The 26,362-nt window shown below is 45.2% G+C and overlaps 1 protein-coding gene across 1 annotated transcript in view; it reads left to right on the top strand.

The window, feature by feature from the left end:
- Window positions 1-10,610: 10,610 nt before the first annotated feature.
- The window catches only part of ATP11C (ATPase phospholipid transporting 11C), a 92,825-nt gene continuing 77,073 nt past the window's right edge, over window positions 10,611-26,362 (top strand). Inside the window, exon 1 of the mRNA XM_054995956.1 lies at window positions 10,611-11,101. Within this exon, the coding sequence (XP_054851931.1) occupies window positions 11,075-11,101 (27 nt within the window). The 5' untranslated portion in view covers window positions 10,611-11,074. The remainder of the gene's footprint in view (window positions 11,102-26,362) is intronic.

The following is a 26,362-nucleotide window of genomic DNA, read 5'->3' on the forward strand; positions in this document are numbered from 1 at the left end:
AACATGCATCTATCTGAGATCACCTGGCAGTGCACTGTTATGGAAAGATGAGGTTAGAATTTGTGTAGAGTGTCTCATGGACATTCGCAAGAGGCTCTTTCAGCAGCACCTCCTGTAGTGATCCAGTTTTTAATTTAGAGGCATCCCCTTAAATTTTACAGTTTTAAGGAATGGCTCTTTTGTGGATTTCCCCTAAAATTATGTGACTTCAGTTTGTTCTGGAGCAAGGCTTAGAAACTGCTGTACAATATGTTTTAGTTGCTGTTCATATTAAAGTTGTTTTAAGCCATTCTTCATTCTGGTAGTCTTATCTATGGACCCAGAAATATTACAGCCTCTAGATTGTGGGCCTCCAAGCTTTTGGAAGTGCATTTGTTCCTATCTCTACAGGACTTCTGACATAAGAAATAAGATAGCATAAAAGCTTTTTTTTTCCTGATGAGATTTTAATATTAACCATTGGATTGATTCCAACCAGCTTTTCTGCTGGTGAAAAAGGAAGGAGGGGGTCCTCTTTGGCCACTCAAAACACTATCATGGAACCTGCATGCACAAAAGGCATATGGGGCAGGTGGGGGTTTCTAATATAGAGAGGAATTGGGCGAGAAGGAGTGAAAAAGCTGGCTGGATCCAACCCAGTGTTGTATCTCTCCAAAGTAGTTTTAGGAAGGTGTAAGAGATGGTATTGGAAAGATAATTCCTGTGCTACTTATTTGACTGTGCTTTTAATTGTGAGCACCAAGAGTTTGTAGTGTTTTTTGTTATAAATCTGTTGCTTTTAATATTTGTTTGTTTTTTTACTTTAATGTATTGTTACTGTTTTTTATTGTAAGCCGCTTCTGGCACTTCTTGAGCAGAAAAGAAAGGCACAAATTGCCTGAACAGAAAATAAATTTGGGAGATGCATTTAATGTCCCAATTCTTATAAGGATCGCTGCCATTTCCCTACCACCCCAGAAGGCATCACTATATCTAAAACTAAAAGGGTTGCCCTCCTCTGGACCAGTGGTGAAAAAGGTTTCGAGTTGCTCAGGGGACTCCTCAGATAGGACTTTGTAAATTAGCTCCCCACCACCACCACCCTGCCCATGTGCATGTGGTGATGAAAAGTCTGATGAAGACGGAGCGCATTCCAAGAGATGCAGAACGTTGACAGGGGAAAAGGGAGAAGCCAGGAAAATCAGCCTGCTCAACACCTGAAGAGGTAACAGAATCCTAGAGAATTTTTTGGGGATGTCCCCCCAACCGTGCCGGAATTTTTTGCAGGCCTTCATCCTGAATACATTATTATACATTGCTTTACGTATTCGTGCTGTATTTGTTGCCCTGAGTCTGATCTGAATGGATTTCAAAACAAGGAGATATCTGCTCAGTCGGTTAAAGATGTATTATGAGGAAATAATAATGTTCCGGAAATATATTATCCACAGATCCAAATACAACTGCAGGCAGGGCACAAAATGGCAGGGCCCTGCCACAGGGCCCAATTAAATGTAACGCTGAGAGTTTTGTGAATGGAGCTCCCATCCCCCCTTTTTCCCCTTTAAAAAATCACAGGAGTGCTAGATCTGTTCTGACTGGAATTGTGAAAGGAAAGGGTTCATGCCTTCCCATTCCCCTCCCTGCCATGTCAAGTTGCAACTGATTTATAGCAAACACCATAGGGTTTTCAAAGCAAGAGATAAAGGAAGGTGGTTTCCTATTGCCTGCCTCTCCGTAACAACCCTAGACTTCCTTGGTGGTCTCCCATTCAGGTAATAACCAGGGCTGACCCTGCTTAGCTTCTGAGATCTGTTGGGAGTGAGCTAGCCTGGGTTGTCCAAGAGGGCAAACATTCCCTACCTGTACTGTTTTCCAGTTCTAAAATTATCCTGGGGTATCCACATCAGTTAAACCCAACCTCCCCTTCTGCTACAGTCCCAACTGGATGCAGGCTATCAGGTGTGTGATTTTTTTAAATTTAAAAACAAAACAAAAAACACAGCTATAGCCTCCCACTGTAACAAGTAGTTGAGCCCTTAGGGCACATGCATGCATTTTATTTATTTCCATATTTATACCTTGATTTTTCTCCTCAGTGGGCACCCAAAGCAGCTTACAACACCATTACGCTTTGCTCTTCCCTTTCCCATTGTATCTTCACAACAACCCTATGAGACAGGCCACAAAAAGACTGACTGGCCCAAGGTTACTCAGTGAGTTTCCACAGGAGAGTGGGGGTATGGAGTCTTACCATATTCTAGTTTGACACTGTAACCACTATGCCGCACTGATTTGCACCAGAGTTAAGATGAATACCCCATACCAAGAGATGTAATAATAATTATAGATTCAGGGTGAAAGGTTTCTTGGGAAGGTCCTGGAGATTTGGGGGGGGGGGGAGCCTGGGGAGGGAGGCATTTGGGGAGGGACCTCAGCAGATATGGGATGCCATAGGTACACCTTCCAAAGCAGCCATTTTCTCCAGGGTACTAGGCTTGCCGGACCTTTCGCTATGGTGAGAGGCTTCCTGCTGGCAATCTCCATTGTAGGAGAAAAACAAAATCAACAGCATTGCTGACATCTCTCTGTCACTTCTGGGTAAAAACCAGAAGTGACGAAGGGCAGCTCTAGGAATCACTGGAAACTCTATGGCTTTACATCACTTCTCATGACATTGCACCCACCCATGTCCTGCCCCCCGACCTTCCTCCAGTTGCCAGGTTTGGCCTGGCAACCCTAAAGGGAACTGATCAGTGTAGTCTGGGAATCAATTTTAATTCTAGGAGATCTCCAGGCCCACCTGAAGATTGGCAATCCTGTTCAGCAGGATGGGTGAACCTATGAAGAATTATAACTATAGCTGCATATTAATCAAATTTCCCCCAAAGACTCAAAATAAAGATGATGGTTTTCTAGGAACAAGTAAATGAAAAATTGGAACTGTCCCTGTTAAATAAGGATTTTGGATTACTATATACTTTCTCTTCAAAGCGTTGATGTTTTTTAAAAAATGATAAGAATAAAGAAAAGTTATACCACTACCTTTACTGAAAACTTGTTCGGTTTAAAAAAGCATGAAAGCCCTGGCTCTCAGGAATTTAGCAGATGCTCCAGGAAGCTCCATTTGGCAATTCACACAGTGATTAGTAATGTCCCACCTAAGGATAATGGGTCAGATTATTGTGGGTACTCCTGTTTAAAACCCAATTAAACTTTTGACCTTCACAACATTCCAACCACTGGCTAATTGTGTGCTGTGCTTTAAAAAAAATAAAAGAATGGAGGGAAGGAGGCCTGCTTTTGTTTGCACCTGTGAATTTTCAAGGGATGTCCCCCCCTCCCTTCGGCCTTGTATAATGAGAAAGTTTCCTACTACTTTCTCCATTCTACTTAACCCAACCTCATCATCTCCTTTTCAAAACAAAAAAAGGCCTTTAATCCTATGGAAGCTGCTTGGTTCCCCCGTTTATGAATTGCTGTTGCCCCTCTGCGTTCCTTTCTTGGCTCTGTCTTTTGAAATGGGGCAGCCAGAACTAGAAAGTCTTTAGGATATTTTCAGTTTAGGAGAAAAACGAAACAATGCATGGTGTGGAGAGAACTTTTTCTTCCTCTCCCCAAATACTAATACTTAGGGTCACTCAAGGAAGTGGTTGGGCAGTAGATTCAAGACAGATAAAAGGATCCTTCACTCAGATAATAAACTTGTGAAACACCATGTCATATGATATAGCCTGGGCTTTTTTTCTGGGAAAAGAAGTGGTGGAACTCAGTGGTGGAACTCAGGACAGCACAATGACGTCACTTTGAGTCAGCTGGAACAAGGGAGGAGTTTTTTAAAGTTTAAATCGCCCTCAGGTGAAAATGGTCACATGGCTGGTGGCCCCACCCCCTGATCTCCAGACAGCGGGGAGTTTAGATTGCCCTCCGCACTGCTCCAGCGACGCGGAGGGCAATCTAAACTCCCCTCTGGCTAGAGATCAGGGGGCGGGGCCACCAGCCATGTGACCATTTTCAAGAGGTGCTGGAACTCCTTTCCACTGTGTTCCCGCTGAAAAAAAGCCCTGGATATAGCAATGGACAATAACTTAGATACCATCAAAAAGTAGTTAGGTAAATTCATGGAGCCTCTCAGCCAAGATGCTAAATAGAACCTCCATGTTTAGAGTTAGACTACCTCTGAATACCAATTGCTAGAGGTTGAAGAACAGAGGTAAGCTTTGGCCTCTATTCTCCGTTTGTGAGTTTCTGATTGGCCTCCTGGGAAACAGAATGTTGGCCATTGTTCTGATACAGCAGGGCTCTTCCTATTTTCTTTGACAGGAGTGCATGAAGGATGATAACTGTTTCTTAAAATCTCACTACTTGCTTAAAAAAATGTGTAGGATTCAAAGTGATATTTCTAATAAGAATTCACCAGGAAATAATTCAAATCCAGGCAATAATGCAAATCCACACACACACACTATATATATCAAGTTTCTTATACTGGGTTAGGACACTAATCCATCTAGTTCAGTGTTGTCTATTCTGCTAGTGGCTCTTCAGGCTCTGCTGCTGTAGACATTCTCTTAACTGGAAATGGTATGGGATGAACCATTTACTGGATGGCTGGCATCACTTAAGGGTGCCTTCTGTGGTGTGGCCTTTTAAAATGGTCTGAAAACTTCAATTGGTCCAACATGCATCTACTGTCAGGGGGTTATTTATTTCAGGGCTCATTTTGAGGGGGAATGCACCGGAACACAGTTCTGGCAGTTCCCCAAAGAGGTCACATGTCAGTTGGTCCCGCCCACCTGACTCTCAGCCATTTTGGGCCTGTTTCGGCCTGGATTGTGGCCAAAACAGCCTGGATCGGGCCTCTGATAGGTGGTGGATCACTCTCTCGCTCAGCAGTGGCCTGATCCTGACCATTTTGGGCCCCTTTTCAGCCATTTTCAGCCCCCCTTTGCCATTTTGTGCCCAATTTTGGCCCTGAATGGCCAGGATTGGGTCCAAAACAGCCAGGATAGGTGATGTCAGGGGGTGTGGCATATACAAATCAGTTCTGCTAATGACACACTTCTGGAAATGTCAAGGGGCGTGGCATATGCTAATGAGTTATGCTAATGAGCTCCTCCAGCTCTTTTTCTACAAAATGACCCCTGATTTATTTATTTATTTATTTATTTATTTATTTATTTACGTTATTTATGGTCTGCCTTTCTCACTGAGACTCAGGGTGCATTACACAGTGTGAGTCAGCAGTCAATTTCAAAGGTATTTCAATAAACAATATAATAGGTTAGGTTCGTGTAAATTTGCAATGATTTGAAAACCAGCAGAAATACAATTGAAGAAATGCTGAAACAGAGCATAAACGTCTCTAAGCCTGACATATTAAATGACAAAGAAACTGCCCCGTAGGATCATACTTACAGAAGCAGACAATATATAGGAGTAAAGCGTATGGTCCTTAACCCTTTACTTATGCATCTCTTTGAAACCGCATCCTTACAGGACAGCCCTCCTATCTGAATAAAAAGTCCTCTTGTATAATTCAGTTTTGCACAGTTTGCAGAGAACCGGGAGGGTGGGATGGTTCCATTGATTCTATTACCCTTGTGCTGAAAGATCTGCTTCTCATCTGTTTCCAGGATAATTTTATGGATAATTTCATGCTATTTGTGTCCAACAGCTTGTTTTTATATTATTTACAGTTTTAATTATAAGCTGCCTTCAGCAGGACTCCAAAGAGCCATCATAGAAATATCATAAATAAATAAAAAAAGAGCTGAGAATCAGCTGAGCTCTAGAATGGCAGTTCAGATCTTTCTTCTGCCACAAACCCATTTAGGTGACATTCAGGAAGTATCAGTGTCCAACATGTAGCAAGGGGATAATTAAACTGGCCTATTTTATAGGGCTGTTGTACCAAAAAACGGAAATTTTAATTGGCATGTGAAACATTTTGAATACTAAAAGTACTATACGAATGCTATTGTGATGATGAGTCCTTTTGGTGTTCAGAACATGTGCTCAGCCACTGGGACAATGATACAAGTGAAGGGACCTGAGTTGCCAAGCAATCACAAAACAAAATTTACATGTAAATGTTAAGCCTGGGTGGTATAGTCCCTGGAGAGATGGGCTAGACTAACAGTTTGCAAAATTCATCTCAGGTCATTCTCAGTTTCTTAAGCTGTATCGATCTCACAGGATTTCTGAGAATATGAAAGCAGAAGAGGGGGGCATCCTGCCTGGATGAAAGATGAGATTAAAATATAATGAACAAATTGATAAGTCTACTGACAGAATTGTCTAATGATTGTAAGCCTGTGCTGCCACTAGATGGAGCTAGCATCCCTTTAACGTCTCAACTTGCTAAACATCTAAAAGACCTTCTATTCCAAAAGTAGAAATAAGTTGGGCCAACTCCAGCTGTGTTGTTTGGGCCTTTAGAAGCAACCAGGAGGAAAGAAAACTGGACTGGATCAAAGCAAGAGAGATTTTAACTCCCCCAATTTCTCCCAACATAATTTCACCAATAGGAAATGCCCTCCCCGCAGACTACTTTAGGGTTGGTAGAGAAGATAAGCACCCAATCCATACCTGTCTTTTTTTTCTAATGAAACTTATAACAGTCAGATGCAAGAACTATTTTCAACTGAAGAGAGATGTGGGGGGCAAAAAATTAACCCCCTCCTCTCTTTTCCCCAGTACCCCAAGCATCTATTCACATGACAGCTTTGCTCTTCCGAACAGGGTCTCCTGCAGGTGCCACCCTGCACATGGGTGAAATCAACAGCAGCCCATACACGGGCTTTCTCTGTGGTGGCCCCCTCCATGTGGAATGGCTTGCCTGAGGAGATCAGGAGACACCCCCCCACACACACACTCTCCGCAAACAATGAAAAATCAAATTATTCAAAAAGGCTTTTTACTCAGATAGGAGGGCTGTATTTTAGTGAGGGGATCTCAGATGATCTGCTAATGAGTTAGAAACCATAGACCTCACGTTGTATTGGATTCCTGCTAATACTAATTCTTTGTGAACTTGTATATATTTACCCTATGGCATTGTTTATGAAAATGTTCCTGATATTGACTGTGTAATCCGCCTTGAGTCTCAGTAAGAAAGTCGGACTATAAATGGCATAAATAATAAAATATATAAAACTACCTCAGGAGATCCGATGATCCCTGAGGTCCTGGATCTATCAGCCCCATGTATCATTTGGCCTGAAGTCTTGCGGGGTGGGGGTGGGGGTTACTTGCTAGTCAGTATGCATAATATCATGTTTCCAGCATAAGAAAAGGATGACCGCACACATATCAGAGCAAGCAATATGGGAGACAAAAATCACCACTTCATTGGAAGACTTACTGGATGCTCTTGGTCTAGCCCACCTCACAGGGCTGTTTTAAGGTTAACTTCTTTCTCCCAACTCCTTAGTATAATGGTGGAAGGCATTCGTCGCTAATAAAAATGGGGAAAGACCTTTATTTAATGACTACTATCATTTTACTTTTATTATTTTGTTTTAACTTACTATAATTCAACGATCATGTTTTTATGATTATTTACACAGAACTTGGCACTGGTCCTTGGGGGTTTACAATGTAAAATTTGCTCGGAGACACCAGTGGAGGGAGAGGAAGGTGAGGAGAAACTGGGGAAGGATTTGAGTTAAGACAGCTAGATGTGGGGGGACGGGGCTCTAGCACTGAATCCGTGGTGTCACAAGGTCGGTTTTGAGGAGGGCTTTGAAGGCAGTGAGAAAGATCACATCACACAGCCGCTTATGCCAAGCGGCAGTTCGAGGCATCTGTGGGTGTATGTGTTATATTTTAGGAGGTCATTTGTAAGCTAATCCAATCAGGTTCTCTCGAGAGGCAACATAGCAATTTTCCAAAGGAACGCATTTATTTAGGAAACGTATCTTCTCTTTCTATTAAAAAAATAATGCTCAAGGCAGTGTAGGAAAATCTACAAGAAAACATTTACTAAAAACATCCTTCCTCAAAGAAAATCTAAGAAGTTGGCCATTTCGGTCACTCAGAACAAAAAAAACCCCTACAAACTCAAACTGAGAAGCAGCTCCTAAAATTACACTGGGAAGACCAGGAAGAACACCCAAACAGTAGCAAAAAACCCTAAAAACAATGAAAGCAGGAACAAGAATTGCCTGTCAGCAATTAAGTCGGATAGGCAAATCAGCATGAAAACTTTTAAGGAAGTGCAGAAGTTCAAGTGTGCAGAGGCTGTTATTTTAAAATAAACCTATTCAGAAGGTTTACATTGTTACATTGCTATGCAGAACCCAAATGATTTAACCAAAAGGGAAAGATCCCATCAGGGTAGGCAGGCGCTGTTCCCAACTGGACGTGAACAGCTGAAGCAGATTTATTTATTTATTCACGGTGTAAAACTATGCAATCAAATAGCACGAGAGATCTAATAAACAATGAAATAGGACTAAGATTTCAAACTTGGAGACAGCAAAAAGTATCAGCCTTGGTTATGTCAAACGATACAGAAAATTGAACTATAAGAAGAAAACAATGCAGTGGGAACAGGATAAGCCATAGAACAAATAAACATTACATACCATACGTGGCAACAAAATGGCTGGGGATGCAGAAGCCTGTTCTCTCCCCCCGCAGTGGTTTTCTGAGCCCAAATGGGCTCTGCTTTATTTTTAAAAGCCATTCCCGGTAGCTCCTATGTGACTCCAGGAAACCTGGGCCTAACTGTTTTAAAAACAGCCAACATCTTGTTTTGGTCTCAGGCTTCCAAAGAACACTGGTAACAGAGAACCCCTTTTATCACTGCAAAAACATTTCCATAAATTTAATCTCTGAAAATAGCACCCAGTTTATCAGATATACAAAGTGAATGCTTACTCAGCAGATAAGGAGGCTTGCATTGTCCAAGAGGGGAAGAAATATGGGACCAGAGAGGTTAAACAGATATGAAATGTAAGAGATTCAGTTGTTGACATTTCCATGCAAAACTCAAAAGAAGAAAAAAAAACAAGATCAGCACACAGGCCATCCACAGTAGCTATAATTGGTTATCGTCTCCTTAGTTATATTAACCAACTTGACTCCTGCAGTGGTTAAAAATGGTATATTTATTTATTTACTCTGTTTAGAGTCTGCCTTTCTCACTGAGATTCAAGGTGGATAAACACTGTAAATCAATACAATCAATTCCACAGACACTTCAATGAACAACACAAACTTGAGAAGATTTGGAAACCAGCAGAAATCCAATACAGAGCTGAAGAAATGCTGAAACAGAGCATAAGCAATCCTAAACCTCACATATTAAAACAGCACATAAATTACCCATCATACTTACAGGCAGTACATAAGGATAGTCCTTCCCCATCTATTTACTAATATACAGGGCTTTTTTCTGGGAAAAGAGGTGGTGGAACTCAGTGGGTTGCCAGTACAAGAGGCAACTCTTGGCGGGAGGTGGTGCCCCTGGTACCACATGTGCGCACGCCAAGTGCACACATGCTCTCAGGACCAATGATGTCACTTTGGGTCAGCTGGAGCAAGGGGGGAGTTTTTAAAAGTTTAAATCACCCTTGGCAAAAATGGACACATGGCTGGTGGCCCCGCCCCCTGATCTCCAGACAGAGGGGAGTTTAGATTGCCCTCCGCTGGTGTGGAGGGCAATCTAAACTCCCCTCTGTCTGGAGATCAGGGGGCGGGGCCACCAGCCATGTGCCCATTTTCAAGAGGTGCCGGAACTCCATTCCACCTTGTTCCAGCTAGAAAAAATCCCTGCTAATATATCTCTTTTTAACAATCCTATCGGATCATTCTAATTTGTCAATTTTTATTAGAGCCTTAACAACAAAGACTGGCAGCTGAAAGACTAAACTTTATTGATGCCTGAGATTTCTGCGTTAGAGCCAGCTTTGTTAAATACCAGAAGTGAAATCCAGTCTGCAGGCTGGGTCTATGGAGGTAGATATATACATAGGGGAAAAAAGGGAATACATTATCCGCAGCAGCCCTAATTGGCCCGGGGGAACTGTGTTAAGCCACAGTTTTAACGCTTATTGATGGTGGAGAGTGCCGCAAAGTCACAGCTGACTTATGGCGACCCCTGGGGGAGTTTTCAAGGCAAGTGACTAACACTGCCTGCCTCTGCAATCCCCTTCTTTGCTGGAGGTCTCCCATCCAATTATTAACGAAGGCAGACCTTGCTTAGCTTCTGATATCTGACGAGACCGGGCTTGCTTGGGCTACCCAGGACAGGGCTTGACGCCTATTAATGACTGAGAAAGGCGCCGGCTGAATTTAAGCCCGTTTGCCCTCTGGTTCGATTCCAGTCCCGCAGTTGCCCACCAGAGCTTTCCTTGAAAGTTCCCTTGTTCGAGTGCGAAGACTCGCAGACCGGCAACTCAAGGCCTAGCCGGCGGGCCGGCCAAATGCCAGAGCGGGCCGGGGAGGGGAGCCCGAGCCCAGGGCAGGCGAGCGGAAGGGGGAGGCGGAGCAACAGGCAGGCTCGAGCCCACCCGAGCCCGGCATACTACACCTCCCAGGCTGCTCTCGGCGAGGGGTGGAGAGAAGGCGAGGTCCCACCCCCGGAGCGCTGCGGAGGGGGCGCGCGAGGGAAGAGGCGAAGGGACTGCAGCGGGCAGGGCCGCCCGGCCAGCCAGAGGGCCCGCGAGCCGAGCCGAGCCGGGCTGCGCGCCACGTGCGTCTTGGCGAGCGAGGCGCGCGGCGCGCTCTTGGCGCAGGGAGGTCGGGGGCGCCCCGCGCGTTTCGCCCCGCTCCGGCTCGGGCCATGCCGTCTCCGGACAGGAGGAGAAGGGGCTGAACCCGCGCCTTGGCTTCCCGCCGTTCGCCTGCCAGCCCCGCCCGGGAGCCGCCCGCGCTTGCCTGGAGAGATCCCCGCCGCGGCGTAACGGGAAGCGGAGGCACGATGCGGCGGGGAACGGTGCGCCGGTGACCGCGGGGCCGGGGGCGGGGAAGCTGGCCCGCCAGCCGCACTGCCCCCGCCGCGAAGGTTGCGAGGAATCGTGCCGCTTGCCTGGAGGGAGCCAGCAAGCCCCCCGCCTCCCGTTCGCGGTGCTGCGGCAGCCCAGCGATGCTTCGCCGGACGATCAACCGCTTTGTAAGTAGCTCTGCCTGCCGCCCACGTTTTTGCGCCTGGCCGAGACGCGCGCAGAGAGCGACGTCTGGCTCGGAAGCTGCCGGGCCGCCCTTTCTCTCCAAGAGCACCAAAGCGCAATCGTCGTCTGGGGCGCAAATGCGCCACCCTCTCATGTGCTGCCTGGCCGTTTCCCGCAAAAGCAGGTTCTCCGCTGCCCGCCTTTGACTCAGCAGGTTGACTCCACCGGCAAGCAAAGCGCCGGGCCCCGGGGCTTTTGTTCCTCCTGACCTAAGAGGAGTACGTGGGTACCTGCAGCTGAATTGTGCATCTTTTGTGTGCGATGCCCAAGTGGTTGGAATGGATGTGCCAAGAGGTGACCAAAGCTGCGGCAGGCACTGGGTGCTCGGGAATTGGCTGGATCAGGCCGAAGACTAGCTAGCTTGTTTATGAGAGTAGCCGGCTGATGGATCAAGTGATGACCTCCCCCTGCCCCCCCCCGCAGCATCTGGTCTGCAGAGGTAGACTGCCTCTGGACATAGGGGTTCCATTTTGCTGTGGTGACTAAAAACCGTTCTGGTGCGGTGGTGTAGTTTTGTCAATGTTAGAATCTTCCCTCTTCCTGTGAAGCCCTGGGCTGTTGCTGTCCTGCCTCGCTTATGAGCTGGCCACTGTTGGAAGCAGGTGGAGGGCTTAGTTCTACCTCCCTCTGATCCAGTAAAAACGGTTCTTGCAGTTAAGCCTTTGATCCATTCTCCAAGATATTTCAGATATATAGAGAGTGGGTGGGGGGATACCTTGTGTCTTCTTACAACCTATTTTGCAGATGCAGTTGTACATTTGTGTGTGAAAACAGGGCTGAAGACCTTGTGGGCTCCTTTGGACAGGGGTGGGGGATAAACCAAGCTTCAAAAAGAGAGAATGAATTGCCCAAGAAAGGTGAGGAATCAGGGCCAGCCTGAGCTGCCCTGGAAGTTTCAGGCATTGCCTGCTGCTGCTCCCCCCACCCCCAAACAGGCAATTTTGTTTCTTGCAAGAACTTGTTTGGTGCAGGCCTTACTGTCTGGCTGGGGATGCTGCATTGCTGTCTCCTACTGCATGGATTGTCTAAGCAATGTTGACTTTCTGAAGGTTTCTTGCTGTGACTCCTTCGTTACCTTCCTTATGATCACAAAGGGACTGACTAGAGACTACAGTTTAATCTAGACTTGCTTACTTGGTTTGGGTTTCTGGAGTTGCCACAAAGCTCTTGCTAGTTGGGTTTTCTTACAGTGTTGCGGTTGGTCCACTTAGCTAGAGCATGTAACAGTTCTGTCTAAGTTAGAAACTTGTCAGAAGTGCTGCTGTGCCATCCTCTGACATACCTGTAAACACGAGTAGGTCTGCCTAGTGAATTTCCTGTACTGGCATTTCCAGGGTCTCAGAAACTCACAAGAAGCACATAACTGCGAATGCTGTATTGTGTTTGGTATTTTGAGATATACTGCCTTGGCCCATGGGGTTTTTTTTTGTTTATTTGTTTAGGAGACTTTAAAAAATCAAGAAAAAACAAACAAAATTATCAAGATGAAAACAAGCTGTAAAACAATAAGCCAGAAAACAGCCCTCAGGCTAGAAACCAACCATAAAAGTGGCCTTCAGAAACAGCATTCAGTTTAAAATCCTGGCTAAAGAGAAAAGTTTTGGCCTGGAGTCCAAATAAGAGTGCAAACATGTCCAAAAGTGACATGTGTCATTGCTGAAAAAGCTCTGTCTGGTCACCACCTGCCTCACCTCTGTTGGCGGTGGGCGGTGGGCAGCACACAGGGAGCAGGCTTGTGAGGAAGATCTTGGCTGGTGGGCTTCATAGAATGGGAGGAGGTGGTCCCTTAAGAATCCCAGCCCCAAATCATTTAGGCCCTAAAAAAGATTATGCTGGGTTGTGCCTAGGAAGAAACAGGCAAACCGCAGATTTTGCTGTGCAGCAATAATATGATCCTGTTTTTCACACCCACCCAAATAATAATGTGACTACTGCCTTTCGGATGAGTCCAGGTTTCTGGACCATTCTGAAGGGTAGCCCCATGTATAGCACATTATAGTCATCTAGCATGGATGTGGTCAGAGCGAGGCTAACTGTGGCCAGATCATATGTTTTGAGAAATGACCATAGCTAGTGTGTAAGCCAAAGGTGATAGAATATACTGTATGCCATGAAAGAGACCTGGGTCTCCAACCCTAGATCAGTATCCAGTAGCACCCCTAAGCTACAAACCAACTCCTTCAGGGGAAGTACAACTCTGTCCAGGACAAGCTGACTCTGCAGCCTTCCAGCAGTTTCTCCATTGACCAGCAGGACTTCAATCTTGTCTGGATTGAGATTCAGTTTATTGGCCCTCTTCCATCCTATTACTTTCTTCAGGCATCTTATTCAGGACTTCCACACACTCAGCCATTAAATATAGAGAGAGCTGGGTGTCATCCATAGTGGTGCTTCGTTTCAGATCCCTGGGTGACCTCTCCCATTGGTTTTATGTAGCTGTGTGACTTATTTATCATAGTTGAGAGAGTGAGCAGAATTGTATAGTGGTTAGAACGTTGTACTAATACTGAGGTGTAGATCTATGAGTCGTGAATCTAGCTGGGTGACTTTGGGGGAGCCCCTCTCAGGCTAACTTCACAACCTTTTCTGTGCCCTATTCTTTCTCACCATTTTTAAAGCAACAGATCAAAACAAAATGCAAGACAAATGTTTATCCCATTAAAGGGAAAAAATTAAATAAAAGAATGAAAACATGAAACAGCTGCTTCCTAATTTACGAAAAGATCCACTAACAGTTCCCAGAAATAAATGCCTCTGGCTTGCTCTTCTCTAAGCTTGCTAATCTTTGCTAGATCCAGCCATTTTCAGAAAACAATAAATGTGAATTATTGCACATATCAGTCAAACTTCCTGTCCGTGGATGTTTCAAAAATGAGTAGGTGGGAAATCTGACATTAGATATCTGGATTCTTGGTGCGTTTTTGCAAATGCATTTGCCAACTAAAACAACATCTTCCCAACGGAAATAATAATTCTGTGAAGAAAATCTTCCAGGAATACTAACTCCATAGTTACTAAGCTTGAAAGAATGTAAATGGCTTGTTGTGATTTTTTTTTTAAAAAAAAATACTGCTTTGCCGTACGTTCCCTTTCTTTAACTAGAATAATAAAATCAAAGTGGTTTTTAATGCTTCGGATTAAAGACAGTGTTTACATGAATTCTGAAATTAAAACAAAAACAAATTGGATGTATTTTCCATGGAAAGTAAGTTAAATGGCATTCTTATTTAGATACAGAAAGCTACCTTCTAATAAGTCAGAGGATTGGTTCAAGTTTTCCTCCAACTAGACTCAGCAGCCCTGTGGCTCTCTGAATCTCGGCCCTCCAAGTCATCTTTGACTGCTCACATCCTTCTTGTTCTGGGGCCCCATACATAGTTGTGCTCCAGGCTCTATCTCTGGTTGCTTTCCCCCCCTGAGAAGTTGGAATATTGGTGAACATTCTGAGCCATTGCTCATCCAGCCAGTGTCCAAGGCTTCAGTGCCCCAAGCACAGTATTAGATGCAAGGACTGAATCTTTCTCTCACAAAACATGCACCATACTACTGAGCACTGCCCCACCCAAACCTGCAGAACCTGAGATTGGATGGGAGGGGGCAGGATAGTTTCCCAAACTGTTCTGGACTTTGTATATGACTCTTTAAAGCTTTCCCCTCCCAACATTTTGGATGCACAATATTTAACAGAAATTAGGATTTAAGGGGAGGAAAACAGAATGTAATTGCTCACAATTAGCTCTTGAAACAAGAGCATTGTTGAGAAACAAATTTGTTATAATGTCTCAGCAGCATGAACACATAGCACTCTCCTTTGGCCTTGGGTAGTTCCTCTTTTTTGTGCTGCATTGCAGGAGTCTACAAATCTTGCCTGGCCTTGGCAGCCAGCCAAAATCTGTGCTCCCCTGGACCATGGACCTCCCCCTGAGGTAGAATCTTCACTGTGATGTAACAGTGAGCTTCAAAGGTGCTCAGAGCACAAGTACAATAGCACTTACTCACACCCAGCACCACAACAGGGGCGGCCAGGAGATTGATCTCTGAATCTCTGGCTCTTGGAGAGACCTAAAGGCAGCGGAGATGCCTGTTTCTTTGCCCAGGCTAGGAGGGAGGTCCTTCTCCAGAGAAGCGCTGGAGCTCTTACTGGAAAAAAAAATGCTCTGCTATGGTGAGCACATTTCTCTCTCCCCCCCCTCCCCAACACAGGGCATTGTGGGCAGCAAAATTTGGGGTCTGCAAGGGAATAACTCCTAGCCAGGAGCCTTCCCCATCTTGCATAGTGCCACGGGGGACTGCAGGTTTTAAGGAGGAAAAAACACAGTGATTGTTTGCATTTCACTAGTGGCAATCCTATTAGAGGATTGATGGCTTGGAGAAAAAAAAAACCTTTTCCCCAATTGTTTTTAGTTCCTCACCCTGCCAGTTCCATCCCACTCTTTCTAGTTGCATAAATACTCAGCAGATGAAAGCTTCTTGGGGGCTTGGTTTGTAAAGGATCACTTGTCATTACCAGCCGCGCATTACTGCTCTCCCAGTGAAAATAAAAAAATGGGGTTGGGGTGGGGGTGGGGGGGTCTCTTTAAAGCAGAAGGACATTTGAGAGAATACAGACCAGAGCCTGCTCACCTTTTCGTTACCGAGAGCTACTTCTGCATAATGAAAAATATCCTGAGCTTATCCTTTCTTCGCTGCCAAATTTTCTTCTGTCCTAGAAGCAGGGTGTGGACTACCAGACCTCCAGAAATGAAGCTATCAGCTAAGCAGCACAGAAAAATAAATACTATGAAAGCCTAGAGCAGATTCTTTCCTGGGTCTTCTAGGGACACATGAGCTACTCTGTGGCAGCTGGCAAGCTACCTGTTGGAGATCTCTGGTAGCGATGCAGCTACTGCAGCACAGCGGCTAGGAATGTGGCTTGAGTCCACATGTGTGAAATGTTTTGCATTTTCCTAAAGCCATGCATGAATGTTAATATGCTACAGATGGCATCTTAAGAGATCTTTGTGGATCTGGGGTGCTTGCTAATATATCAGTTGTTGTCTATGCCCTTAGAAGCCATAAGGTCTAGCCACTTGGGGAGCAGGACTGGAGGATATCCTGGGCCCTAATAGTATGGTCAGTATAAGCTGCTCATTTGAGGCGTTTTTACATTGGTGATGTGACTGCTTCTCCCCTCATGCTTTTGAGCACATAAGTTCCAGTTCTCTTTTTTTAAAACCATGTGTTCCATTTGGTCTATTGTGTTCCCTATTATGCTAGGGCAAGGTTCCCCAACTTGGTGCCCATGGGCACCATGGTGCCTGCCAGTGCTTTCTGTGGAACCCACCAAGTTTTTAGAAAGTGGACAGGACCAGGTAGAGCTTTTGCTCAGCAAGACTGGCTGTTGGAGATCTGATTGGCTGAGCACATCTTATTAAAAAAAGTTGCTTTGGCAGCAGCCACCACCACAGCACAAGAATCTTCACAGTCATAACAACAACATTCGAGTTATATACCACCCTTCAGGATGACTTAACACCCACTCAGAGTGGTTTACAAAGTATGTTGTTATTATCCCCACAACAATAATCACCCTGTGAGGTGGGTGTGGCTAAGAGAGCTCCTAGAGGCTATGACTGACCCAAGGTCACCCAGCCGGCTTCAAGTGGAGGAGTGAGGAATCAGACCCAGCTCTCCAGATTAGAGTCCTGTGCTCTTAGCCACTACACCAAACTGGCTATGCAGTGTGACTAAAGATAAACTGTGGCAGCCATTTTGTGGCTACACCCACCATGCTGTGTCAACATTCCAGAGTTGCCTGCAGGCTCAAAAAGGTTGAGGACCCCTGTGCTAGGGTGCTTCCATACAGGGGTCTGTTGCTGCTGTGGCTTCCAGTAAAGCTCCAGCAGCAGAGTAGGTTCTCCCATAGTTTCCTTGGCAGTGGGCATCTCCCCTTTGTCAACCAGTTTTTTTCCGTTTTTTTAAAAAAATTGGTGGTTGAATATCTATAATGATATATTAATATGTGTACTAGGTTCTCTGAATCTCCAACTTTCATGGGTGGGGGAAAATAAGTCCCTAGACCCTCTTTTTGCAAAGATATGCCTTTCCCCTTGTGTCTCTGCAACAGAAGGGGCTAAAGGTTCATGTGGACAGGGCTTGGAAAATTCAAACTTTCCCACTCACACAGCAGACATGTAGGATTTGTTGTGATGCTTCCCAAATCTTTGGAGCAAACCGGGTTTGGAAAATATCAGATGGGAAAGCCAGGGAAACCCTGGGAGGGGCCCAAATATGTCACAATGCTGTGGGGGAAGCAGGAAAAAAAACACTTCCCAACAGCATTGAACTCAGAATTACTAGAGGAGGAGGAAATGGCCTAGGTCATGACACTGTGAAAATTCCCCGGGGGAGAGGCTGCCGTATATCATGTATTGGATTAGGCAGTGGGCTTACTCTGTTTTGCTTTTTTTCTTCTACTGCTGCTACCCTGGTATTTATAGAAGGCCATGAAAGACTTGGAAGGCCCAGGCTGCATTCCTAGTGCCTCTCCCTCCAGTACACAGAGCCTTAAACCTACACATTTGCTAGGTTGGTGTTTCTTGGGGCCCTTTCGGAAAGTTTATAGTAGAAGCCTTTGTTGACACTGCCACTTTACCTCATGTGTTAAAAGAGTTATCAGTTACTTTGCATTTCAACAAAAGGGTTTTTCACTTAGTTTGCTTCCTACCTTGCTGGTTTTTCAGCTATAGGAAGATGTGTGCACAATATGGAGGAAACATTAAAATGTGCATTCCCTCCTGGATTGGACAACCTGTGTGTTTTAGTTGTTTAATATTTTTGGACTCGTTACCTAGAAATATCTTTGCCCCTGCAGTCAGAATCCGAGGCTGGAGAAGGAGGAGATCCTTGTGTCCCTGGCCCTAGGGAGGCCCGCCTGGCGTCGACTAGGGCCAGGGCCTTTTCAGTCCTGGCCCCGGCCTGGTGGAATGCTCTGTCTTGCGAGACAAGGCCCCAGCAAGATTTGCTTGCATTTCGCCAGGCCTGTAAGCAGGGCCGGTGCCAGAGGTTTTGGCGCCTGTGGCGGCGTGCGCGCGCTCTGCGCACAGGCGCGCCACAGACTGCGTGATGAAGTCATCGCAGACGTCATCACGCACCGCAGGGGGGCTGGGCGGCATGTGGAGGACTGCCGAGCGCAGAAGCTGCGAGCTGCTGCTGGAGCGGCGTGTGGAGGCTGCTCCGTGCGCCGCCCCAGCAGCAGCTCACAGCTTCTACGCCCGGCTGGGGCAGAGCTGTGCGCAGCGGAGCTGGGGTGGCTGGCTGCAGCAGTAGCTGCAGCCAGCCAGGCAGCCCCGTGCTGCCACCGCCACATGCCCCAGCCGAGCACAGAAGCAGCGAGCCGGGGCTGGGGCGGCGCGCGGAGTCTGCTCCGTGCGCCACCCCAGCAGCAGCTCACGGCTTCTGCGCCCAGCTGGGGCAGAGGAGCGCGCAGCGGAGCTGGCGTGGCTGGCTGCAGCAGCTGCTGCAGCCAGCCAGCCCCATGCTTCCACCACCGCCGCTGCCACGCACCCCAGCCGGGAGCAGAAGCTGCGAGCCGCTGCTGGGATGGTGCGCGGAGGCTGCGCTCGGCTGGGGCGTGTGGCAGCGGCAGCGGGGCTCGAGCGGCGCACAGAGGCTGCGCCCGGCTGGGGTGTGTGGCGGCAGCAGCGGCGGCAGCAAGGGGCTGGCTGGCTGGCTGCAGCAGTAGCTGCAGCCCAGTTATGCCAGCTTCGCTGCATGCACCTCCACCCCCAACACCCCCTCCAGCACCCCTCCAGAGCCCGCACCCCCGAGGCCACCGCCTACCTGGCCTCCATGGGCGCGCCGGCCATGCCTGTAAGACAGAGTTATTCCGCCAGGCATAAATGGCTGGTGCTGGGCGGTGCGCCCCCCCCCCCCGTGGAGGGGGGGGTTAAACCATCGCCCCTATGCGAACACAAATGCATGTATGAACCGCTGTGCAGTGTGAACCGTAACATTTAATGCTTTTAAATATTTTTAAATGTATTATTTAATACTTTTAAATGTTTTAATGGTGGGTGATGTTTGTATTTTGTTATCCGCCCTGAGCCTGTGAAAGCGGGGAGGGCGGAATATAAATATAATAAATTAAATTAAATTAAATTGTGTCCCACTCCTCTTTGGTATCATTTCTTAGCAAGGGTAGGAAAAAACTGAGCCCCATAGCAAAGTTCTTCCTATTGGACCACCCACTCACTTGAACTATGAACAGGAAGAATTGGTCTGCTTCCCAGGATAAAAGCTCCAGAGAAAAACTGGTTAATGAATTGTTCAAACATTAGAAACCTCCTGTGAATTTAAAAGTTAGAATCATTCACCACAATATTGTTATTTTTATTGTTTTGCAATAGCAATTTTTAAAATGTTTAAAATTAGCTTAAGTATCAAACTTGATTATTATGAAAGTATTCCTTTCTGCTTTTCCACTTTAATGCTTTAAAAAATGATTTGATTGGTCAACTAGCCACCTTTAGTTTTGATTTTTAATTTAGGGTTTCAGCCATGGGTTGAGAAATTTCTGGAGCTTTGGGAGGGGTGGAGCTTTGGGTGGGCAGAGTTTAAGGATGGGGAGGGGCTTCAGCAAAGTATAATGCCATAGAGTCCACATCCCAGAATATCTGTTTCCTAGGGGAACAGATCTCTGTTGCCTGAAGGTCAGTTGTGATTCAAGGATATCTCCAGCCACCACCTGGAGGTTGACAACCTCATTTTAATGTGGAAATCCCCTTATGGAAATAGGGGAATGCTGAATTTCCAAATGTGATTTGGGAGTTGTATGAAGGTAGAATTTCAGCTTTGGGACAGAGTTCTACTTGTGAAGGGATGTGTGCACACTTGTGTTTTGTTAAGAAGGACCTAGGCTCTTTTTGGATGCCTAACCAATGATATTCCCAGTAAAAACTCACATAGCATTTCTGAAGTCTCATTCCTGGAGATGAATTATTTGTTTGCTTATCATTTTGGGGGGCAGAATAGCTCCGCAGTAGAGTACTTGCTTTGCCTGCAGAAGGCCCCACGTTCAGCCTGTGGCATTTCCACTGCCGGGGTTAGGAAGGACTCTTCTGTGCCTGAGACCTTAGAGGGCTGCCGCAGTCTTGTGGCAGAAAGTGGTCCCAAACCTCTGGCAGTGTTCAGAGGGTGGCTTCCTTTTCCAGCGCCTGCAGGTCCAGATGGATGCCTTTCCTTCCCCAAACCCCTTTCAAACGTGCTGCCATCAGCTGGTTATTCTAATCCTGTAAGGCACAAAGGACACTACAGCACTGAAAGGAAACAGACTGACAGCATGACTAGGTGGGTCTTCTCGTAGGAAGGCAGGGTGTGAACCATGGTTCTTAACATCTGTTTCTTCTCATTTTGCTTGCATAGCTTGTCCCTGGGACCGGGCTTTTTCTTGTGCTCCAGCCCTGTGGAACAAAGTGCCTTAAACTGTGGGACAGGACTCCTCTTTGCTTCCCTTTAGTGGGGCTTCTACAACTTATTTTTCAAATGGCTTTTTATTAATGCCACAGGTAACTTAATCTTCCTTTTGCACATTGTAGCTGAGTTTGTATTTGTTGCTGCGGTTCAGACTGCAGCAGGGCTTTAGGTTGGCTTTTTATTGCTTTTTTATGTGATGGATTTTTTATTGCTTTTATGCCGTTGTTTAATGTTAGCTGTCTTGACTCTTGGGGATAGGCAACGCGTAACTCCATAGAACAGAAAAGCGTTCTATGGAGGGGGGAGGTCAAATAAACCCCAGAGAAATACGAATAAATTACCTTGGTGGTTTCATTGAGCATGACACCAGCTGCAAAGGAAAAAAAATCTATACTTCATTGAGTATTTCCCTTTGGCAGTACAGGAATAGAACAGCAGCAAAGTCACCTGGGAGAAAAGTTAAAAAATATAATTTTCGTTATTTCATACTAAACGTTCATTTTACTTTCCCGTTCAGTGTGGAGGGTGGTGGTTAAAAATGACCCAGCACTCCCAATACATACACTGATATTTAAAAAAATATTGGGGGAGTCATGAAATACCACAGGGCAATTGACCTCGTTATGGTAGAGGAATTCATGGACTTGTAAAAGATTGGCGACAAATCCACCCCAGCCCAGCTTCTTGGGATCACGTTGATTCTTCCTTTCTGCTGAGGCTTTTAAGAAAGATAGGAAAGCAAACTTTCAAAAAGAAAAATGGTTCAAAGTATGCATACAATGCCTGATGCCAGAGGTAAATCCAGACAGGTTTCTCATACTGCCCTCCATTGGAGGGATAATTCCTTTGTCTCAAGCCATTCCCAAGATGGCTCCAGACCATGCAGCCTCCAAGTGAATTAAGGAGTGCCTTTGTGCTGGCCAGACTCCCTCAAACTCTCCAAGCACAATCTCCAAGGAGAGTCAAACACAGGGTGTTGCTCATTTCTCCTATCAGTGAAACAGGGTGGTGGTGGTTTTTCCTGACAGAGTGTAGAGATGGGGAGAAGGACTTCTGACCTTTAGACAAAATGGAGTTGGGTCAGTCTGGCCACCTTTAAACAGCAGCTGGAGCAGACTGTGGTTCTTGATGCTAGAATCTAAGATTTTGTGTGGTGAGCAGGGGCTGCAGTTCAGTGAGGGAGCATCTGCTCTTTATGCAGAAGGGGCTTGAGACCTTGAGGAGCTGCTGCCAATGGGGGGGGGGAGGGGAATCCCCAAGACTGAACTATACAGTCCAATGGCTGAAATTGGTATAAGCTGCTTTATGTCAGGGAAGGGGCAGTGGCTTGGTAGAAGAGGCTTTATATGCAGAAAGTTTCCGGTTCGGTCCTTGGCATCTCAAATATGCTTCTCTGTCTGATGCCCTGGAGAGTGTATGCTAGTTACCATGATGCTGAGCTAAATAGACCAAGGGACAGTTTTATAGGCTCATCTGGAGCAAATATTAAAGGTATTCTAGTATCAAAACAAATTCTCTTTCACTACCCAAGTGAATTTTTATTGTTCGTCTTTGTGTCTGAACCTCCAAGCACCGTAATTAAGTGAAGATGGCCCATACGCAGGCGATGTGAGAATCCAGTTATCCTGAGCCTTGCCAAATGCTGTTAAGGGCTTCGAAATAGCTGTGGATTTGTTATCTTGCAAGGGGATCTCTCTTCCTAGCGATATGCTCGAGTTGATCTCCTCTAGATAGGCCTTTGCTAATGCACTAAGATTAGTCAAGTTTCTGGATCTGATCCCAGGAGCCTGCTTGCATTAGGCAGGATTAGATTGTAATGGAAGCTTTGCCAGAAGCCTGAAGGTGAGCAATTCAGTGCTGCCTCTTGGAACAAGGTCTGTTGTCCCAAAAGAGGGCAACAATTGGAGCTATGTGGAGCTATGTTGTCTGGGGACTAGGATCACTAGAACATGATTTGCCTGGTAGCAGAAGTGGGAAATCTCCCCCCCCCCCGCCGCCATGTAATCTCATTGCAGCCGCTTTGCTTTCCCCCTGTTGCCTTAGCTTCCGTTTGAAGTTAACCTTCACTATTCAACGTTAAATGAAAACAGCAGGCCAGAGGCTGCCTTGTTGCTGCAGAGTTGGCAGGAATCCATTGATTTCACTGGGGGCTGCTGTGCGGGAGAGAAAATTGGATCCATAAAGCACTTTATTTCCTAGATCGGAGGAGGTGCAAGCTGTTTACTCCCCGCCTCTGAATTTAAAAGAGTAGCAAATGCTGACGTCGAAATAGCCTCTTAAAATTGGAATATTGTTGTTCGCAGCTTTGGAAACACCGGGAAGGGGATTTTATTTTGAAGTGTTTTGGTTCTATAAAGGAAGCTTTTGAGGGCGTTACTCCAGGAAGTGATTTGAAAGAGGCGCATTTAGGGATTTTGTGGATTTCCTGGCCAACGGACCCTTAGCACAAGGTCATTGAGTTTTTAATCTGAATATATGATATCGTTTTTTAAAGAAAAATACCCTTATTTCTTAAAATAGGCCAGGTAAAATAAAATATGAATGCAGATATGTTAATGTTACACTAATTCACATCTAATAATAAAATGGGTGTCTCATACTAATTACAAAAGCTGCAAAACTAAGCCTCCGTTGGATAGGCAGAAGGTTTCTACGTACTCAGGGGAAAAATTAACTAAAAGGAGAGTCACTCCCACAGCATGCTAAGACCATGCATGCTCAGAAGGTACAGGATGTTGAAGAGTTGTTGAATGTCCACTAAACGGTAAAGGGTGGTGGTGGTGAAATTGGCCTGTCTAACCCCTGAGAGATTATAGAATATTGGAGAAGAAGATTTGGGAGTAGAATGACTTTTCCCCCAATAACCCCTCCCTGGTGATTCTTTGTGTATCCTCTGGCTTGTTCTCCCTGACAACAAATTTGGTTGCTAGTTTATTTTTGCAGTAGAGCAGCAAACAGGGTTACTCACAGATAGGCCAGGGTATTTTGCATCCTGAGTGTGCAGAAAAATATGACCATAAATTTCACACCCTCCCAAAAAAAACCACTCTCCCAAGGCTTAATGAGCATTGAGCACACACTTTGCTCTCCAGAAAGCATGGAATCCATTGTGCTTCAGGAGGCATGGAAAAGCAGTGTGGTTAGAGTGTAAACCTCTAGGATACTTGTTCAAATCCCCATGTAGCCATAAGTTTCATTGGGTGACCTTGGGACAGTCATACTCTCTTGGTAAGGGAAACTCATGTGTGCTGCTCTGAGCTCTGTGGAGAAAGGGCAGGATAAAAACTTAATACATGGAACATTGAGAGCAGTTGAGCATCGTTTAAAGTGGGAACAAAAGGAAAAGATGGAGATAATAGCGATCCGCTCAGGTTCCAGAGAAATCCTTGATGGAATGATATGGGTTGAGGGTATATCAGGGTTTACCCTGATAAATGAAATATGGCCATTGTTACCCATGTTCTGATCATATTCAGATTTTGCTACTGCAATGCACTTTATGTATGTCTGCCCTTGAAGGTTGTTTAGGGACTTCAGTTAGTGAAAAATTCTGTATCCAGGTTGCTGATGCAGAAAGTAGACTTCTCTCAGTCCATAAAGTGCTTTATTAGCTGCCTGTTTACTTTGCGGGACAATTCAAATTCTCTCTGGAAGCTAAAATGACTAAATTGAGGCTATTGTACTTACATTGTGAGGAGGCAAGACTCAGTGGAAAAGACAATAACGCTAGGAAAAGTTTAAGGCAGTAGGAAAAGAGGAAAACCCAATATGAGATGGCTTGACTCAATAAAGGAAGTCTCAGCCTTCAGTTTGCAAGACCTGAGTGAAGCTGATAATGTTAAGATGTTTTCAACATCATTAATTCATAGGGTTGCTTTAAGTCTGAAGCATCTTGGTGGCTCATATTCATAACATGCACTCAGTTCAAAGTACTAATTACCCTTTAAAACCCTGAACTTTGTGGGACCATAATGTTTAAAGGCTCCTATATAGGCACCTGTTCATCTCTCTGGATGGATTATCTCTATATTAAAAAAATGAAGTGGATGCCTATCAGAGGCAGGGCTTTCTCTGTGGTGGCACTATACCTCTATTACCCACCCACCCCTAAAAGACAATAAGATGTGCCTGGTAATCAGTGTACTTTTTTTCTCAAGTGTTTGAGGGTTTCTTTAAAAAAAAACTGTTTGCTTCCAGACTTCATTTATTTTATATTATTGTCCTGATTTTAATTCTTCTTAGATTTTTTTAAAAAAACTCTGATGTTACAAGCTCCTTTTTACATTAGTTTTATGATTATTCTGGTAATTATCTATATTTTTATGTCTTCCAGATGGCTTCCAATATAAGCATAAAAAGCTATCTTGAACTGTTTTAGTCTGGGAGTTTGTGGGTTTAAAATAGCTTAAACCTAGCTGGATCTGTTGCCCGCTGACAAATACATTAAGTTAAAAGCCTGCTTTTCTGTTCAAATAAAAATAAACAACATGGTGGGGGGGAGACCCTGTTTGGAGGTCATGCATCATAAATAGTCTACAATAGGCCATATGCTGCATTGTTATTATGGGGTGGAAACCGAGGATCTGGCAAGTCATCTAGCTGTAGAAGATGCTATCCTCAATCCCCACCTGAGCAACATTCATGCTCCTGTTTATGTGACCTTTAAGCTACAGTATGCTCAGTTTTCAAATTAGGAAGTTTGCTTTCTATAAACAAACAAGAACATTTTCTTGTTTCCTTTTCGTCTTATGAACATAAGGGGAACTGCCCAGTAATTCAGTAATGAGCAGCCCTTGATCAGACACAAAACAGGGAGCAAAAATATCCATGTGTAATGTGTCATGTTTCCTACAACTAGTAAAAAAAATCATTGACTTGTAATTACACAAGTAAAGGGTCTTGCAACACCTTAAAGACTAACAGAATTTTGTTTCATCATAAAGTATGTTGGTGTAAAACTCTTAGGATCCACTTGCAGTGTCTACAGTCTGCTGGGATAAAAATTTGTTAATCTTTCGGGTGCCACAAGACTCTTGTTTAGGCAGCAGTGTTTAGAGATGAGCCTTTCTAGTACAGAGAGCTGCTGTAGCACAGTGGTTAAGTGCTTTGGCTGCAAATCAGCACTCTACTGGTTCGAATACCACTACGGCCATGAGCTCAGTAGATGGTCTTGGGTAAGCCAGTCCTCTCAGGCCCAGTTCCTCAGCTGTATAATAATTGTTCACTGCTCTGGGTGAGGCACTAATGTGTTTACAAGAGCGGTATATAAGTACTGTTGTTGTTATTGTTATTGTTATTATAGTGGCTAGACTGTTAAACTAGTTTAAAATTCCTGTTTGCCTTGAAATGGTCTGAGTTACCGTGGGCTGGTCAAGTCTCTGCCTGCCCCCCACCCCCCATTTGTTGATGGTTAGAGAATAAAATGGAGGAAGAGAGAGCTATGCACATCACCCTTACCTTCCTGGATGAAGGGAGGATAAAGTGAATGGTTTTTGAAACATATGAACAACCTATAAATATCAATCATTTTAATTGCTCTGGATTTAAATTTGATAAGAGTATAAGGCTTATAAGAATGTTTGGGTGCCATATTGCTCTGGGTTCTTCATTTGTGGCCTAAAGGGAGTGGGGCGGGGGGGACAGATTTTTATCAAGCTTCCCTTCCTGGTTGCTGGGCACCAGTAAGTGATTATTGATAGGTTTTCTTTATGGGCCTTCATGTCTGCCTCCCCACTTCAGAAGAATATAGA

The sequence above is a fragment of the Eublepharis macularius genome, chromosome 13 (assembly GCF_028583425.1).
Source record: "Eublepharis macularius isolate TG4126 chromosome 13, MPM_Emac_v1.0, whole genome shotgun sequence".
Taxonomy (NCBI): Eukaryota; Metazoa; Chordata; class Lepidosauria; order Squamata; family Eublepharidae; genus Eublepharis; species Eublepharis macularius.